The sequence below is a fragment of the Stigmatopora nigra genome, chromosome 15 (genome assembly GCF_051989575.1).
Source record: "Stigmatopora nigra isolate UIUO_SnigA chromosome 15, RoL_Snig_1.1, whole genome shotgun sequence".
NCBI classification, from domain to species: Eukaryota; Metazoa; Chordata; class Actinopteri; order Syngnathiformes; family Syngnathidae; genus Stigmatopora; species Stigmatopora nigra.
In genome coordinates, this window is record NC_135522.1 from 3,302,723 (window position 1) to 3,318,305 (window position 15,583).

Below are 15,583 nucleotides of genomic sequence, written 5' to 3' on the forward strand. Positions count from 1 at the left end.
TATTAGCACAAAGAATGTAATGCAATATGTCCAGCAGCAGGCTTCTCAGCATTGTGTGATAAACAATCCACAAGTGTGACGCAACAACTGCAGCTTTGTTAAGAGGCAACATGGACAAATCGCCATAAAAAAAGGGGCTTCTGTTAAACAAAAGCGGATGGGAACTTGCATAAAAATGTCTTACGTCGCAGAAACTGGGACATTCAATCCATTTTGAAAGGGAGGGACATTTTTCTGTCAATATTAGAGATGTTAAATTATTTTTTTAGAGATTATTGGAAAGGTTTCAGCTTTGAAAACGCGACAAAAAACTGCGACAAGATGGATGAGTCCTGCTATTTAATATTCTGACTTTTACTACATTAATCAAACCTACTTGTGTATTTTGCAACGCTTTCAGGAAACATGATTAGGAAGATTTCTGCCAGAAATGAAAGACAAAAAAAAAATATATATATATATTTTGATAAGGCAAAACCTTATGATATTATTTCTGGTTATTACCATGTGCAGGTATTACCTGAGCAAATGGCCGCTTTGAGGGGACCCCCAGCAAATCCCTTAACTGGTTTTTAGTATCCTGCAGAACAGTAGGTGGACTCTCCCTAACAAAAAACAAGAGAGTTGCATTTCAAGCTTTGATACTTAACATAAAGTTATTATTTGGAGAGAATGGTAAGAATGGGGATGATTACCAATTGGTGTCACTAAGCAAAGTCATGACCTCATCCAAAACGTCGGGGTCAACGACGTCTTCGTATGTCAGAAGCATTTCATACATCAAGCTGGCGGTTGTCGTTCTTACCTAGAAAATGGAGATTATTATTATTACTATAGCCCATCATTCATAGTTGTTTTCCCTTTTTTACCATGGTTAACTAGTTCTACAATGTCTTCTGTGTCTGTACTTGCTACTGCAACCAAGGGAATCTCCAGAATATGGGATCAAATAAAGTTCTACAATAATAATAATGTTGAAAAATGGTATGGTCTCATCTAGTCTCTGATTGGATGAATTATTAATTATATCTGGATTCATAAAACAATTGTTTCCCTTTTCCATTGAAGGTTAACTAGTTCTACAATGTCTTCTGTGTCTGTGCTTAAACTGAAATCAAGGAAATTTCCAGAATATGATGAAATAAAGTTCTATCATAATAATTATAATAATGATATTGAAAAATGTCATGTTCTCATCTAGTTTCTGATTGGATGAATGATTAATTATATCTTTCTTTAGTGGGACGCTGACAGTCTTTGTGAGCCCCCCAAAAATATATTTTTTTGTTCAATTACCACAAGGAGTTTATGGCAGATAAGCATGAGCAGTTGGTAGAAGATCTCCTTCCGGACTTCACCGGGGAACTGAATGAGGCCACAATAGCTGTCAAAGAAGAATGATTGACACATTAGTACGGACATCCATTTTTTGGGGGGAGCATTTTTTTTAAAGATGGAAGGGGGTCCTCACACAGCGGCACAGGCTCGCACCCTGTACACGTCATGGGATCGTCGGACCACCTCGCAAAGGTGAAGTAGTTCCATGCAGAACGGGTGACTTGATGGAGAAATTACAAAAATAGAAGGATAAGTTGATATTGGGGTCGTATTTGAAAATTGGAGTGACACTTACTCTTCTTCTGTGGTAAATATTTCAAAGCAGCCATTGGACAAGAGTTGGTTTAGCATTTTGAGGAATGGGAGCACGATCCTGAAACAATATGAGTAAATTGAAGGTAAATAAGTATGAAAAATAAGGTATTTACTGACAACAAAGGAGAATAAATGTAGTTTTACCTTGCGTTGCGCAAATTATCATTAAAGATTTTTATCAAAGCGTCCATAGCAAAGTGCTCCAGAGCGGGGCGGTCATTTTGGATCTCTCGCAGGTAATTAACCAATGACTCGGACGAGGCTGTCACCTATAAAACAGATTAATACCACATATTTATATATAATAATAATATATTTCTCCTGGCACTTAGTCAAAAAAATCATGATTTTGTGTGATCAAATAGTGAATTATAAGTCTTAATAGCACAAATATGTATGTGCAAACAGTTACACATTAATTGATTGAAATAAGTAAAGGCCATTAAATGTATTTTGATTTACTAAGATAGGCGAGTTAATGCTTTGGCTTGCTGAATATATTTGTGTAGTGTGAGAATGCTGATGTTGGCCCGCATATTGATTCAAGGCAGGCTTGGCTCATTTTACAGGCGGCTCTGTGAAAACATATCAATTCCGCGTCTCTGAGGATGTCTATGTGCGGAAAGAAAAAAAGAAACTAAACCGACACGCACGGCTTGTATTCGGCTGACCTCATAGTCAGGGGTGAGGGTGAAATTTTGTTTTTTTGTTATACAGTGAATAGTGGCAACCCTCCTGGTCGAAATGGATTGGACATCCATTATCGTCAATGGTAGGTGACATGAAATAACAGTAAATGAAAGGAGAGATGCTAAATAGGGATTCTAACTGCTGAATGGTAGGACAAACAGTCTTTGGGTGTATGGCTCCCTCTTTTGGATTCATAATTCTAACACAATGAATTGAGCTTGCACTAATGCACATGCAGATTAATTAATTATAGAAAAATGGGATTTTTGCAACTATGCTTACATATTTACCTTCGTGCATTAAGTTGTTTTTATTTTCATTAATGTGAAATGCTATAATTAAATAAAGAAATACTAAAAAAACATTTTTAGAAAACTATGTTACATTTTTTATTAGTCCTGCATTATTATAACTGCCCTTAATATAAATGGTGTTAATTTAAGATATACATTAAAATTTGATTTTTTAAATTAATTGAAATATATTTTCGATTATTGATGATAAATGTCAATTTTTTTTGCAAAATACTTTTTTTTTACCAGTCCAGAATGTAATTAGTCCTCTAGAAGCCCATCATCACTCTTTGTCACAATTTCACAGTTACTAAGTAAAATCTCTATGCATTTGAAAAAAAATCCCAAAAGTCTGTGAGGTCTACTAACTAATACATTCAAATATTTGTATTGGAAAAGTTTCCCAATGGCCTCAGCTTTCCACCGAGACATAATTTGCAAGTGAACAAAAAAAAAAGTCAGAAAAGCCTTTTAAAAATAGCCCTGTGTCAACATGGCTTCTGTGTTGCTTGGCATGTCGTACACCGAGATGGAAAAACCTTTCCCTTTTCCAAAATACGACTCTATAGCGATTGACTTACCGTGGATTGTGTCAACCCTCCCACGGATACCGTGAGGCCCACTAAGGTTTGGTACTGATACTCTTGGAGTCCAAGTAGTTTGGTAATGTATGGGAACGCTTGGGATGGAGCTTTCCATTGTAATCGGGTTATAACTTCACTATAAAAAAGAAAAATAAATTGACATGTGAATCTAACAAATAAGTTGATAAATAAGATTGACAATCTCACGTTGGAAAAATCTTCAACAGCTCATCTCTGTGGGGGATGTGGGGTACCGTAGGGTCACTGTAATGGAGGAGCTCTGTAAAGATGGCGCCAGCGTGCGCTCTGTAGTGGTCTATCTTTTCTGCAGATTGTTGTGCAAGGGCACACATCATGCGCTTGACCCTGATTGATAAAAAATAATAACAAAAAGCTGAAAATGGAGAATTTCTTTACTGTGATATGATAAGCATTGATGTCAATGGTTAATAGCCACGCCCACTTAAAATTGTACTGAAAGGTGGTCACTTACTGGTCTGGAAGAAGGATCTCTGGGGCAGAACTGGTCACTAGGATAGTCACGTCCTTGAGACTTGTCATTGCAGCCTCTCTCACCCTGTGAGGAAAAAAAGCATAGAGAATGAGGATAAATAATTTAGATAGTGTTAAGGAATAAAAAGTCGGGAATATATTAAAATAGCATTCATGCCTTGTAGTTTTTTTGTTTTTTTTACTTTAATTAAAACTGATTTGTCTGTCTGTTGTTATTTTTGCACTATGTAGTGAAACCTTTAAATGTACTTGTATAATGACAATAAAAGAATTTAATTCAATATGTTGCAGTTGACAACTTTGTTCCTATAACTTTAAAGCTAAATTTAAAAAATTGATCTTTCACATTGAAGAACTCAAGTTAATGTAAAAACAAGGCCTGTCCCGTAACCCTTTTTTTTTTAAAATTTAAATTGAAAAACCGGAAGAGATTTACTCTAGGCACATTTTTTATAAATGGATGGTGAAAACTCCGCCTATTTCCTAAGTCACAAAAGGACAAAGCACAAGTTAATCAGCATTCCTACTGAAGAAGTAAGCATCACTTCAGGCTATATTACTAACAGATTCAAGCCAGTCCTGTTTGGATGTCCCAAGGTGGAAACAAATTATGAAATGTAACAAAAGCCCCTCAAAACTATACATTTTAAATAACAACAACAACAACAGGGTGGCTTACCAGGCACCAACATCCCCTCTGCCATCCGTAGTGTAGTCATCCAAACTGCCTAATAGAACATCGTAAACACCGGCAATGTTCTCCGGGCACAAAAACGATGATGGTGGGCCACCAGCAGAAACCCCCGCCTTCATGCATACTCTGATTAGGAAGTATAATGAATAAAATTGCCTTGAGTTAAGTCATCATTGTACAAATACTTTATAATCGTTTCTAACAGCTGCATTTAACTGCACATTAACATAAATATATATACAAAAGTACCCAAAAAATGCTAAATACCATTTTTTTTTTGTCTATTGAATGGAGGTGTTCTAAAAAAACGAGGATATTTCTAATATTGGAAGCCATTGATGGCAATACACATCCAATTAGGAGAGGACATGTGAATTTAAATGAGTGTTATTTGTAGACGTAAAAATGTTTTTCATTTCAAATCCAGGTACTTTCTAGAACAATATAGTATGTTTAAATGAGAAATAAAATAATGAACCATGTGTAAGTAAAGAAGTCGGGTAAAATTGGACGGACATGCCATTCAGGTCCTGCCGGTATTGTCAGTTAAGTGTTTATTTTAGCCTCAATGAAGCTTGAATGAGGCAGAACAAATAACAATGGAGGCACAAGAGGCCTTTTATAAAAGCAAGCCCTGGCAGAAAATGTTTAAAAAGTAAAATTTTAAATATAATGGTAGAAAAGAAGAAAAAAATAGGAGTGCTCACTGAGCTATGGCTCGGACTGCATCCCTCCTGGCTTCTGGGAAATGACCCTCACGTAGACAAGCGGCTTGCATTTGACTGAGGCCATCCAGGATCTGTCATGGTACACAACAGATGATGACAATGTCCAGTGTGTGTATGTATGTAATGTGTGTTGACTTTAAGCGCACCTGTTTGAGTTTTCCATGGATCATAAAGCCTGGCAGACAGCCCAGGGCAAGGGCAGAGCCGCAACGGGTTAGCATCTGTGGGCTTTGAAGGTTGGCCAGGTATTGAGATATGAGGGCACCTAGAAAACATGTCTTTGGGTTAGAAATTCTATAGCTCCCATACGTATTTTCATGACTATAAGGCGCACTTAAAAGTCTTAAATTTGCTCCAAAATTGACAGGGCGCCTTATAATCCAGTGCGCCTTATATAATGGAAAAAAATGTCATTCATTGAGGGTGCGCCTTATAATGCGGTGCGCCTTATAGTCGTGAAAATACGGTGTTAAATTTACATTAAAATGGAAAAAAAAAAAAATAGCTATGTTACAGCCAATGGTTGGAATATTTTTTATTTATATTCTAACTGTTTCTTTAAATTTCAAAATATATTCAACATGATTACTAAATGTTAATATTGTGGCATATATAACCCAAAAATCAAAGTATATGGCTGACTGATGTATTTTTTAATGACCAAAAATAGACATAACATTGTAATTTCTATTTTTAAGACTCCTTATGTTTTTAAAGCTTGAAATCTAAACCAAAAAATCTTACTTTGCTTCTCCAAATCAGCTTGATTAGGTTGAGCCTGGTAGTACTCGTCACACAAGGCAGACAAGGCCAGCATCACTGCGGGCTGTAGATATACAAAAAAAAGGTGCCATTGATTTCAATAGTGATGTCGGTGACGTCAAACAATGAATTGATTGACACATTTGGGGATTATTAACTCGCCATGATGCCATCCTTTACACCTCTGGAGAGAAGATGGAGCGTCTTAATGGTGTCATCAATAAGTCCTTGCCAACCATCTGAAGCACAAAGCAACGTCATAAAAAAACCGCCATTACTTTATAATGACTAAATAAAAAGTACTTACGGATAACTGGGTCGTCCTTATATGGCATTTTGGACAAAGAGAGCTTTTCAATAAGTCTGCACACTGCAAAATTAAAAAGACAATCAGTGAAATGCATTGGAGAAGTTTCAAATGTTATTTTTTAGAGATTTACTTACTGGCTGGCCTTATGAGTTCTCCAACAAAACCTCTTTAAATATAAAAAAAACAAAAAACAAAAATATTTATGTAATATTGGGTAGGTAGCACAATTATTTGAATATTTATATTGGTAAACTTACTTGTACTGTTGCTTTTCTTGTAGCTGAAAATCAAATTTAGCAGAATTCAGCAAAAATACATTTTTATACAAAGTGGCGCACGCTTTACCTTGGCGTGAATGTCCTTCATTGCCTCCACACACTCAGAAGAAATCATGTTTTCAATGGTTCTGTTGGAATATTTGAGAAAAATATAGTAACTATTAATTCATTCCCTGCTATAGTCAATGGCACTGAAACATCATCATTGTGCAGAAGTTATTCTTGTGTTTAAAACATCTACCTGCCACTTTGCAGGCCTAATTTGAAGAGAGCATGAGTCACTTCCGCACATGCCAAAATGGCGCCATGGCGACCTTGCAGGTCCTTAGTGACGGCCATATGCAAAAGCTGTGGCAAAACTGCAGAAAAAGCACATGGAAAAAGAATTAGTGGGACTCATTATAGAATGTTTTGAGGGAAAATATGCATCTGGAAGGATAAAGACTGCCTTAAAGGCACAGTGTTGCTTAAAAGAAACGGGTAAGGTGACATTGTTTACCTGAAGTAGCCATGTAGTCAGGTGCTAGAGGTGTTAGGCTGTGGAGTGCTTTGCAAGTGAGTTCTCGAATCACACTGGAAAAAAATGGGGTGGAAAAGCATTAACTTAAAAAAATTGACCAAATTTTTTTTCAAAATGGGTTAAAAAAAAATTAACTAAATTAGCTTACCTATCCCAGTGGTTGACCTTCATGGCTACCAAGTGGTCAATCATGGCTTTAGTGTACTCTGGAAAACTGGCGATGTAAAGACTAGAAAAAAAAGATAAAAATACAATTACTAATCAGCAAAAATAAATCTTTAAAAAAGACATTTTGCATTTGGGAACTTGAAACCAGCATTCATACAATACAATCCCTAATTGTGTTTTTTTTACTTAATGCTGGCCAAAAGATGTACAAAAAAACAATCACAAATCATTAAAAATAAATCTTTAAAAAATACATTTAGAATTTGGGAACCTGAAACTAGCATTCATACAATACAATCTTTGATTGTGTTTTTTTACTTAATGGTAGCCAAATTTTCAGTTTTGAAACTTGCTTACCTGGCTTTCAAATAACAGTGATTAAGATTCCCCACAGCACAGTAATCAGCTGCTGTTGCAATGTCAATCCCATGAGGAAATGTCCCCTGTGGACAAATAAACAAGATTTTTGCATTTTTAGGGAAACTCTATAGCATTTTTGAAACAATATGTACGACTTTAGTAAACAAGAAGTCTATTCGTCCTACTACATATTGGTGTATTATGTCTTGGCAATAATATTTTATAGGAGTCAATTGTGTTTAATACAGACCTGCCTGCCAACATTCTCTTGGAAAGCAGCCTGGGAGAAAGTGAAAAAATGAGAAACCTGTCCATTGCATCAGTCATGTTGAATGTTAAGAGGGACTTACCGAAGCGGCTTTACGGCAGCTCACATCACGGTCGAAAACACTTGTCACCAGCAAAGCGCTGCAATATTAATTCAGAAATTATTAGTGACATATTATCTGGCCCTGACAAATGAAAGTTGATTTAAATGTTAATTGGCATCAGTGGTAGTTGAATATGTTCATTCAAGAAGAGTGTTGAATGCGTAAAATATATTTATATAAATCATGTGTGTCAAAGTGGCGGCCCGGGGGCCAAATTTGGCCCCCGCATCATTTTGTGTGGCCCGGGAAAGTAAATTATGAGTGCTGACTTTCTGTTTTAGGATCAAATTAAAATGAAGAGTATAGATGTATAATAAATTTTCTGATTTTCCCCCTTTTAAATCAATAGTTGTCATTTTTTAATCCATTTTTTCTGTGTTTTTAGTTCAAAAATCATTTTGTAAAATCTAAATATATATATAAAAAAAGCTAAAATAAACTTTGTGTTAGATCTATAAAAAACTGAATATTAAGGGCTTTTAATCCAGTTCTTTTAATCCATTTATTTAAAAAAAAATCTACATATTATATCTAAAATGGTCCGGCCCACATTAAACCGAGTACTTTTACTACAAATGTGTGTATGTTTGGGTAGAGCATGTTAAAATAAACTACTATTACCCTTGTTTTCTTTACCTATGCCTAGAGCTGGACAGTTTGTCCTTTTGTAACTGCCCTAGCCCTAAGGGGCAAAAAAAACCCACAAAAAAAACAAAAGCAGTCCTGATTGCACTCCAGATAAGTCACTGAGCAAAAGGTAAACTCGTCAAGTCAGATATGACATCGTTCCCACACAAAAAGTCGTTTTCCCCCTTTTCCTGTCATGGAATAGAACAGGAACCAGCTTGTCAAAGAAAGTATGGCTGCCAAAACATTGACCGAAACTTTGAGTGAACAGGCGAAACCTGGCAATCCTGTAGACGAGGGCAAAGGGAGTGGAGGGTGTTGCAGATGCTACAAGCCAAGGGGATCAAACCGACGCTAAACCTCAGGTTGCAACACGTCCGGTCGTTTCTTGGGAAAGAATCAGTCAACCATGATGTGGTTTTAACTCAGCTTTTTGAGAATTACGTGAAAATTGCAACAGTAATATTTGATTAAAAGGTCCACCACACGTGTTAGAAGATGAACTTGGTTGCGACTACGACTGATGTCAAAAATCGTATAATCAGTTAGATTTCGGGAGAATATCATTTTTTTGGTGAGTTGTTACCTGGCGATTTGGTGGACAAAAGGCTTGAGCTCCTTGGGATCGTACGCCCTGGCGAAGGCCCAACATACGTAGCACGCAGCATCCCGGACATTAGAGCCGATGCTACAAGCGCCCCTCTTTTCTTCGTAGGTTAGAGCCTTGATGATGAGTGGCACCACTGTGGAACACAAAGCAGTTGAATGTCAGCTCCTTTCAATAAAATCTTGGAAGTCTGTAAAATTATCTCCAAAAATGTTCTATTTTTTCATGTAAGGTCACCAAAAAAATGCTACGAGTGATGAGAAATGTAAAAGAGTGCTTTTTATTCTAAGAAAGTAAATATTAATTCATTTTCTGAACTGCTTTATCCTTACTAGGGTCGCAAGGGTGCTGGAGCCTATCCCAGCTGACTTCAGGACAGAAGCAGGGTGGCCAGCCAATTGCAAGTCACAAGAAGACGGACAACCAATCATAGCTAGGGGCAATTTAGAGTATCCAATCAGCCTACCATGCATGTCTTTAGAATGTGGGGGGAAACCGACTTACCCGGAGAAAACCCACACACACCCAGGGAGAACATGCAAACTCCACATAGGTAGACCAACCTGGATTTGAACCCCATATATATTTTTTTTAAAAGACCCGAAACCTGGTCCCAGGCTGAATGAAAGCGCATCATGAAATTGTTGCTCGAGGCTCGGCTAATATCAGGAACATTGATGTTGCCCGAGGGCGCTGCTGTTTGTACTGAGACTCCGCCCACATCAGCAGAGACAACAGCTCACCAAAAGAAGCTCACCAAACAACTAATAGGAGAATAAGATTCACACATGCTGGATCTCCCACGTTCCCTGAATTTGGCAAAAAAAGGAGACGTCCGTGACAAACTGACTAACCGAAAAAGCGGCGCTACCAGAGCAGGTAAACGCAATTTAAAAAGTACTATCATTTGTGTTTTATGATTCAAGTATTATAACGACGAATGAAATTTGTGATCATTATTTTCTCGCCGATGCTTAACATATTGTGATAAACTGGATAAAAATGATAAAATGCCAAAATCAAGAGAATTAACAGATAAATTTAAAGGATAATACGATAAATACAGCAAAGATGGTAAATGAAAACATAAAATTATTGCACTAATTAGCCTTCTTAGGAAGGGAGTGGCAAAACTTGAGCGACAACTTCTTGCGACAGCGCACGACAAGCAGGTTCGTCCACACATGATCTTGAGGGACACCCGAAAAGTCTGAAGTCGGGTTAAAAATAATGTTTTAATTGACATGTCGGGAAGCCTAACGAAGGATTTTCCTGGTAAGTTGACGACTCATAAGCATACGTCAGCCAGGTGCATCTTGCAGGTGTAGCAATCATGAGAAGCAGGTGTCTGCTGATTCCCACACAAGCAGTAATAGGTTTTCTACGAGTTTCAGCTTGTCCTTCTCTGAGAATCGCTTAGCCCAAAGCGCACCTGCTACGTTGGTGACGACAGCATCCGAATTTGCGTGTTTTAACACCATCAATCAAGCTAAAAAAAGTGCCTATATTTGCATATTCAACCGTGTCTCTGTTTGGTATCCATCCTGTTTGTAGGAATAGTTGTAAAAAATAGACTAGCCTAAGGGTGCAAAGTTTTTGGGCAGCTTGAGATTTTTGGACTGACTAGTCAAACATTTGACGTTTTTTAAGAGCAAATATTTTCTAAACGGAAAATATTACTCTTAGGCTTTTGTATGGGCAAAATAAGGTAAGTTTCTGCATGTTTGAGTCCTCACTTCTGTGTTATTTGGGTGCTCGGACGTTTGGTCGCCGGTCAAATGGTAACAGAGAGTTTACTGTTGAAACCAGTTCTCAAAATTATATTAATGAGAGAGAGTTTAATATCTGAGTATTGTTTAATATCCAAGTACTGTTTAATATCTAAGTACTGTTTAATATCTAAGTGCTGTTTAATAAATAAGTACTGTTTAATATTTAAGTACATTTGTCCGGTCACTGTTATTTGCAACCTACTTTTCCAAAAGTGATTGCCTAAAAAAAAAATCTAAAATTGTATGTATTGTTTGACGCAAAAGTGGGGCAAAAAAGATTTTTTGCCAAGCATTTTACAACATATGACCTAATGACTTTTATGCTAACAAAATCAAGACTGACCATTACTAGCTTCTCTGCATTGAACTGAATTTGATATAACTGAGCGTCAATGGTAGGCAATGACTAGAACAGTCAAAAATCTTCAAAGCTATGTCTTAAATATATTTTCTCTTTCCTTGGAAACATTTAGGGATTGCATCGTCATGGCTACCGCTCAAGAACGCAAACCCAAAAGACCTCATTACATCCCTCGTCCACCAGGGAAACCCTTCAAGTACCAATGTTTCCAATGTCCCTTCACCTGCAATGAGAAATCTCACCTCTTCAACCACATGAAATACAACCTATGCAAAAACTCCCTCAACATCTCCCTCACCTCCCAGAAAAACAGCCACACAACTCGCCAGCCCAAACCCATCACCAAGCCCGTCCCGGCCAAACCCACCAACGACCCAACATCCCCCGAAACCTCCATCCAACAGGAATCTGAGAACAATCTTACATCCGACCACATTGACATTGAAAGCCACAAACCAGAAGATAAGACCAACCCAAGTTTGCCTAAAGACGTAAATTCCCAACTCCGCTCTTCTGCCTTTTCCGCTGTCAAACCCATTCGTGACGGAACCTTACCCTTAATCCCCCCTGCACCTGTCTTAGACACAACCTCAATTCGTCCACTAGAGCGCCCATCATTCCCATGGACCTTCAAACCCTTCCCCACAGAATACACTCCTTATCTAAGACCTTACTATTCCTCATATTGCCAAGCGGCAAACCAAACCGCCAACGAAACCAATTCTCCTCACCGACTTGACATTCCAGATACCCAAAGACCAATAAGACCCCAAGCCATCGTGCCGCCTCCCACTTCCATCGTTAGCTCTTACCCATATCAATACTGTCAGCCTCTCCACCTAGGACAGCAATTTCCTTACAGCCTATACAGACCCCACGATCTCTCCAGGTATCTTTCCTTTGACTGTTACGCACAACCACTAACTTCGAAAGATTACAGTTTCCACGGCCACTATCGTTTTGCCGAAGAAGAACATCTCAGGTTAAGTGGAGAGAAGGAAACCAGGCATAGCCCGAAAGCGGGTTGTTCAGCTTTGGGATCACCCGACAGACCCAGTGAAGAAGAAAAAAATATGCAGACTGATGCCAGACGGAAGGATACAGCGGAAAGCTTGTTGCGGCTTGGGACTCTGCTAGTGAGGACAGGGTAAGAAATAATTGTTATTTTTGTTAAACCAACTCATTACTATTATTGATGGGAATAGACATCTAATCCATTAGGATGTTTAATGGAAGCCAATATACAATTAATGTTAAAAAATGCATTGATCGATAAATTTTAAGGGGATAGGTGATTTGGTCAATAAATAAATTTAACCAATGATGTCTATGGATTAGTTCTAGAGATAGTTGGCTATACTAGCCGGCTAGCATTTGTTCACAAACAATAGTCTCCATTTGAACTTGTTTGATATTTTCATACTACATATTTGCAATTACAACATCTACTGTTCATTGCTATGTTAATTAGTGTGAAGGTATAGATTTAGTATTGACATTCCATACAGTAACTGTGCGGTAATTGTTTCGTCATTAGTCTGAAAATAGAATACAATTTTAAGACCTGATATAATATAGTACTTTAGTACTCCAGAAATGTAACTCATCTATTCCCTCAACCTTGTCACTTTTTTTATAAAGTACAATTCTACTGCATTTAAAATTTTGAGAAACTACATTTTATTCTTCAATCATTTCTGCATGTGTAGTAAAAAATAGCCTTGGTTCACAGGTAATGTTCAATATTTTACAATAAAACAAATTAGTTGTAGTATTATAAGGTCCATAATGGAATTTGGGATCTGAAAATTGTGTTCATTGTATGTTTTTTTTTAACAGATCGACTGAGAGGAGCAGTTTTTCCAACCTATCCGAATCGTGTCTACAATCGCAAGTAGAAGGAAACAACAGAAGCGCATCAGCACCATTGAACCTCTCAATGATGAACCAGGACAATCCCACTAACGAGCTACCGCTAAATCTCAGCCTCCGCCCTCTTGGTGCTTCAGACGAGCCCAATCAAACCGATGAAGAAGCTTGCGACCAGAGGAAAACGGCCGCATTGGCGCTTTGTCAGCTCGCCATTGCTAGCTCGGCAGCTCCCTTAAAGGAGTTTGCGGCAGGCAACCAAACAGATGGCGAAAAAGTCATTTTAAGATCGAGGAAAAAGGCTGAACTTCGCCACAGTGCTACGAAACGAGTTGCTGTAAACAATACGCAGAAACCAAAGAAGAGAAAAATGGCTGTGCGTGTAACAAGGAGGAAATCTCGTTACTGTTGAATACATCCAAATGAATGAAATAAAACAGACTCCGTATTTGCATTAAGAAGAGAAACTTTGTACTGTAATATTTGCAAAAAAAATCCGCCTATTGAACATCCACATTAGAAAAGCACTGAAACACTAATATTTTGGTGGGGATATGTGATTAGTTCAGGTGACACTATTTTGAATGTGTGTGTGTGTGTGTATTTTTTTTATTCTGACAAATTTGCCACTTTTTGTAGAACACAAATAAATGAAGTTTGAACACTAAATATGACAAATGACTTATTTAATGATGACTTACCGTCTGATAATCTGGAAGGCAAGAGAAGACCTCTCCTACCGAGTTCTGCAAGGGCCAAACAGCCTCCGTGCCAAGTGTCTGTGCTCTGGAAGCTTTGAGAGGAACACAAAAAAACAGGTTAGTAAATTTTTGTTGTGTTTTTTAATGAATGAAAAGGTAAATAAGCAAATAACCTGAAGCTATCCAAAACTGATGCCACCACCTCGTCTGCCAGCTCCTTGGGAAGCCTACCAGTTACTCGCCCAACACTAAAAGGGATTTAAAAAACAAACTTAATTCAACTTTCATCCAAAAAATCAGACATATCATACACTAAATTGCTAAAAATTTACCCTTTGGCTGCAGACCATCGCACCACTGTCTCTTTATCCTTAAGGCCCACCAGTAGAAGTTCTGAAAAGACATACAATATATATTATATACTTTATAGGTAATAAAATGTAGGACTTACAACTGGAAACACACAAGTTTACCATAAAATGACCATATTTACTCACATATAAGCCGCCTTTGCATATAATAACCCTTAAAATCGTTAAATTTTACTATTTTCCCCATATAAGACGCCCCTAAATTCACAATTTTCACCTCCATATTCATGATTTTAATAGTTATGTGTTATTTTGAAGGGAAAATCTTAAGAAAATTTTTTGTTGAGCATTTTATCTGTTTATCTTTGGCCTATTTTGAAAATAAATGACCATATCGAACACATTGTCTGGCTTGTCAAGACTAATTTATGCACATAAACATTACCCTTGTTTAAGTCATTTTTTAGCGACAAATACGGCCTATATGCGAGTAAATACGGTTTCTGAGATTTTGGCTATATGCATTAATTGTTATATTCTTACCAATAACAGTCTCCAACTCTTCTGGGATATCATAATCCTCCTCTGCTTCTTCTGTTGTCCCTTTAAGTCCATCTGAGGCCTGGCTGGTCAAAAGGGTTGATGCTATGGAACGGCTACCTCTCTGATACCTGGAATTTGGACACAAAAATCATCAAGGAATTGGATTTAAAGCTAATTTGCATCTTTTTTTTTACCTCCATGGGGCCAAGCGAGGTTTGAGATAGGTGAGGCCGAGTCGTTGAATCAGTTTGACGTTGAGTTTCCTCAGTGTGGCTTCACTGCTTTCCGAAAGATGCTTTTCCTCGAGGCATCGTAATACTCGAGATGCTTAAGAAATGGAACATTTTTCATGAGTTGGAAAGCGTTTTGAATAAGTAGTGTTAAAAAGTGCTTTCACAAATAATACTTATGATAGTCCGTGAACAATTTATCAATCTGGGCTTCTCATTTAACTGCAATTGTCTACTATCTAGGGGCCAAAAACTTACTATGCTGTAAAAGGTCTTCTCGTTTTCCATGTTGAAAAAGCATCGCCTATTGGAATAAAAAGAAAATTGTCAATTCCTTAACAAAAAGTTAATGTCAAGTCATGTGATTGTCTTTCATTTGGACCAGTTTAACATCAAGTTTACACAAAAAGCACCAACTTCCAAGTTAAAGGAACTTGTTATTCAAGTTTACCGTATTTTCCTGTACAGTTAAATGCATTGAGATTGCTCAGAGCGTGGTACTAATTGTAGAGCCGTTACTAGGTCGCATGGCTTGGGTGGGAAAAAAACTATGGAATATTTACTTTTTAACTCTTTCTATACCAACTGTTTTAAGAAAGGACTAAAAGATATTGAATTTAAGCTTCATGATGACTTCT

At 37.4% G+C, this 15,583-nt stretch overlaps 2 protein-coding genes across 3 annotated transcripts in view; one reads left to right on the forward strand and one right to left on the reverse strand.

Annotated features, from left to right (window-relative positions):
* The window catches only part of tbcd (tubulin folding cofactor D), a 31,801-nt gene that overhangs the window by 13,299 nt on the left and 2,919 nt on the right, over positions 1-15,583 (reverse strand). For both annotated transcript variants that reach the window (XM_077733914.1, XM_077733913.1), the window contains 31 exons: positions 15,204-15,249; positions 14,910-15,042; positions 14,716-14,843; positions 14,194-14,254; positions 14,035-14,109; positions 13,862-13,953; positions 9,138-9,294; positions 7,904-7,961; positions 7,804-7,833; positions 7,551-7,636; positions 7,174-7,254; positions 7,005-7,078; positions 6,747-6,864; positions 6,573-6,633; positions 6,485-6,507; positions 6,362-6,393; positions 6,225-6,287; positions 6,080-6,156; positions 5,900-5,981; positions 5,302-5,420; positions 5,135-5,226; positions 4,413-4,553; positions 3,714-3,797; positions 3,428-3,586; positions 3,218-3,356; positions 1,798-1,922; positions 1,634-1,711; positions 1,472-1,558; positions 1,297-1,384; positions 696-805; positions 521-605 (listed from right to left, as the gene is read on the reverse strand). In XM_077733914.1, coding sequence (XP_077590040.1) covers positions 521-605; positions 696-805; positions 1,297-1,384; positions 1,472-1,558; positions 1,634-1,711; positions 1,798-1,922; positions 3,218-3,356; positions 3,428-3,586; positions 3,714-3,797; positions 4,413-4,553; positions 5,135-5,226; positions 5,302-5,420; positions 5,900-5,981; positions 6,080-6,156; positions 6,225-6,287; positions 6,362-6,393; positions 6,485-6,507; positions 6,573-6,633; positions 6,747-6,864; positions 7,005-7,078; positions 7,174-7,254; positions 7,551-7,636; positions 7,804-7,833; positions 7,904-7,961; positions 9,138-9,294; positions 13,862-13,953; positions 14,035-14,109; positions 14,194-14,254; positions 14,716-14,843; positions 14,910-15,042; positions 15,204-15,249 — 2,784 coding nt within the window. The remainder of the gene's footprint in view (positions 1-520; positions 606-695; positions 806-1,296; positions 1,385-1,471; positions 1,559-1,633; positions 1,712-1,797; positions 1,923-3,217; positions 3,357-3,427; positions 3,587-3,713; positions 3,798-4,412; positions 4,554-5,134; positions 5,227-5,301; positions 5,421-5,899; positions 5,982-6,079; positions 6,157-6,224; positions 6,288-6,361; positions 6,394-6,484; positions 6,508-6,572; positions 6,634-6,746; positions 6,865-7,004; positions 7,079-7,173; positions 7,255-7,550; positions 7,637-7,803; positions 7,834-7,903; positions 7,962-9,137; positions 9,295-13,861; positions 13,954-14,034; positions 14,110-14,193; positions 14,255-14,715; positions 14,844-14,909; positions 15,043-15,203; positions 15,250-15,583) is intronic.
* Positions 10,424-13,829, forward strand: znf750 (zinc finger protein 750). The gene is made up of 3 exons (XM_077735449.1): positions 10,424-10,866; positions 11,404-12,438; positions 13,131-13,829. The coding sequence occupies exons 1-3, from the start codon at positions 10,853-10,855 to the stop codon at positions 13,570-13,572; spliced, it is 1,491 nt and encodes a 496-aa protein (XP_077591575.1). The 5' UTR covers positions 10,424-10,852; the 3' UTR covers positions 13,573-13,829.

Excerpts from the sequence above, each read along its gene's own strand:
- znf750 (XM_077735449.1), top strand. Across the intron at positions 12,439-13,130 it reads ACTCTGCTAGTGAGGACAGG|ATCGACTGAGAGGAGCAGTT; the intron begins GTAAGAAATAAT and ends TTTTTTTAACAG.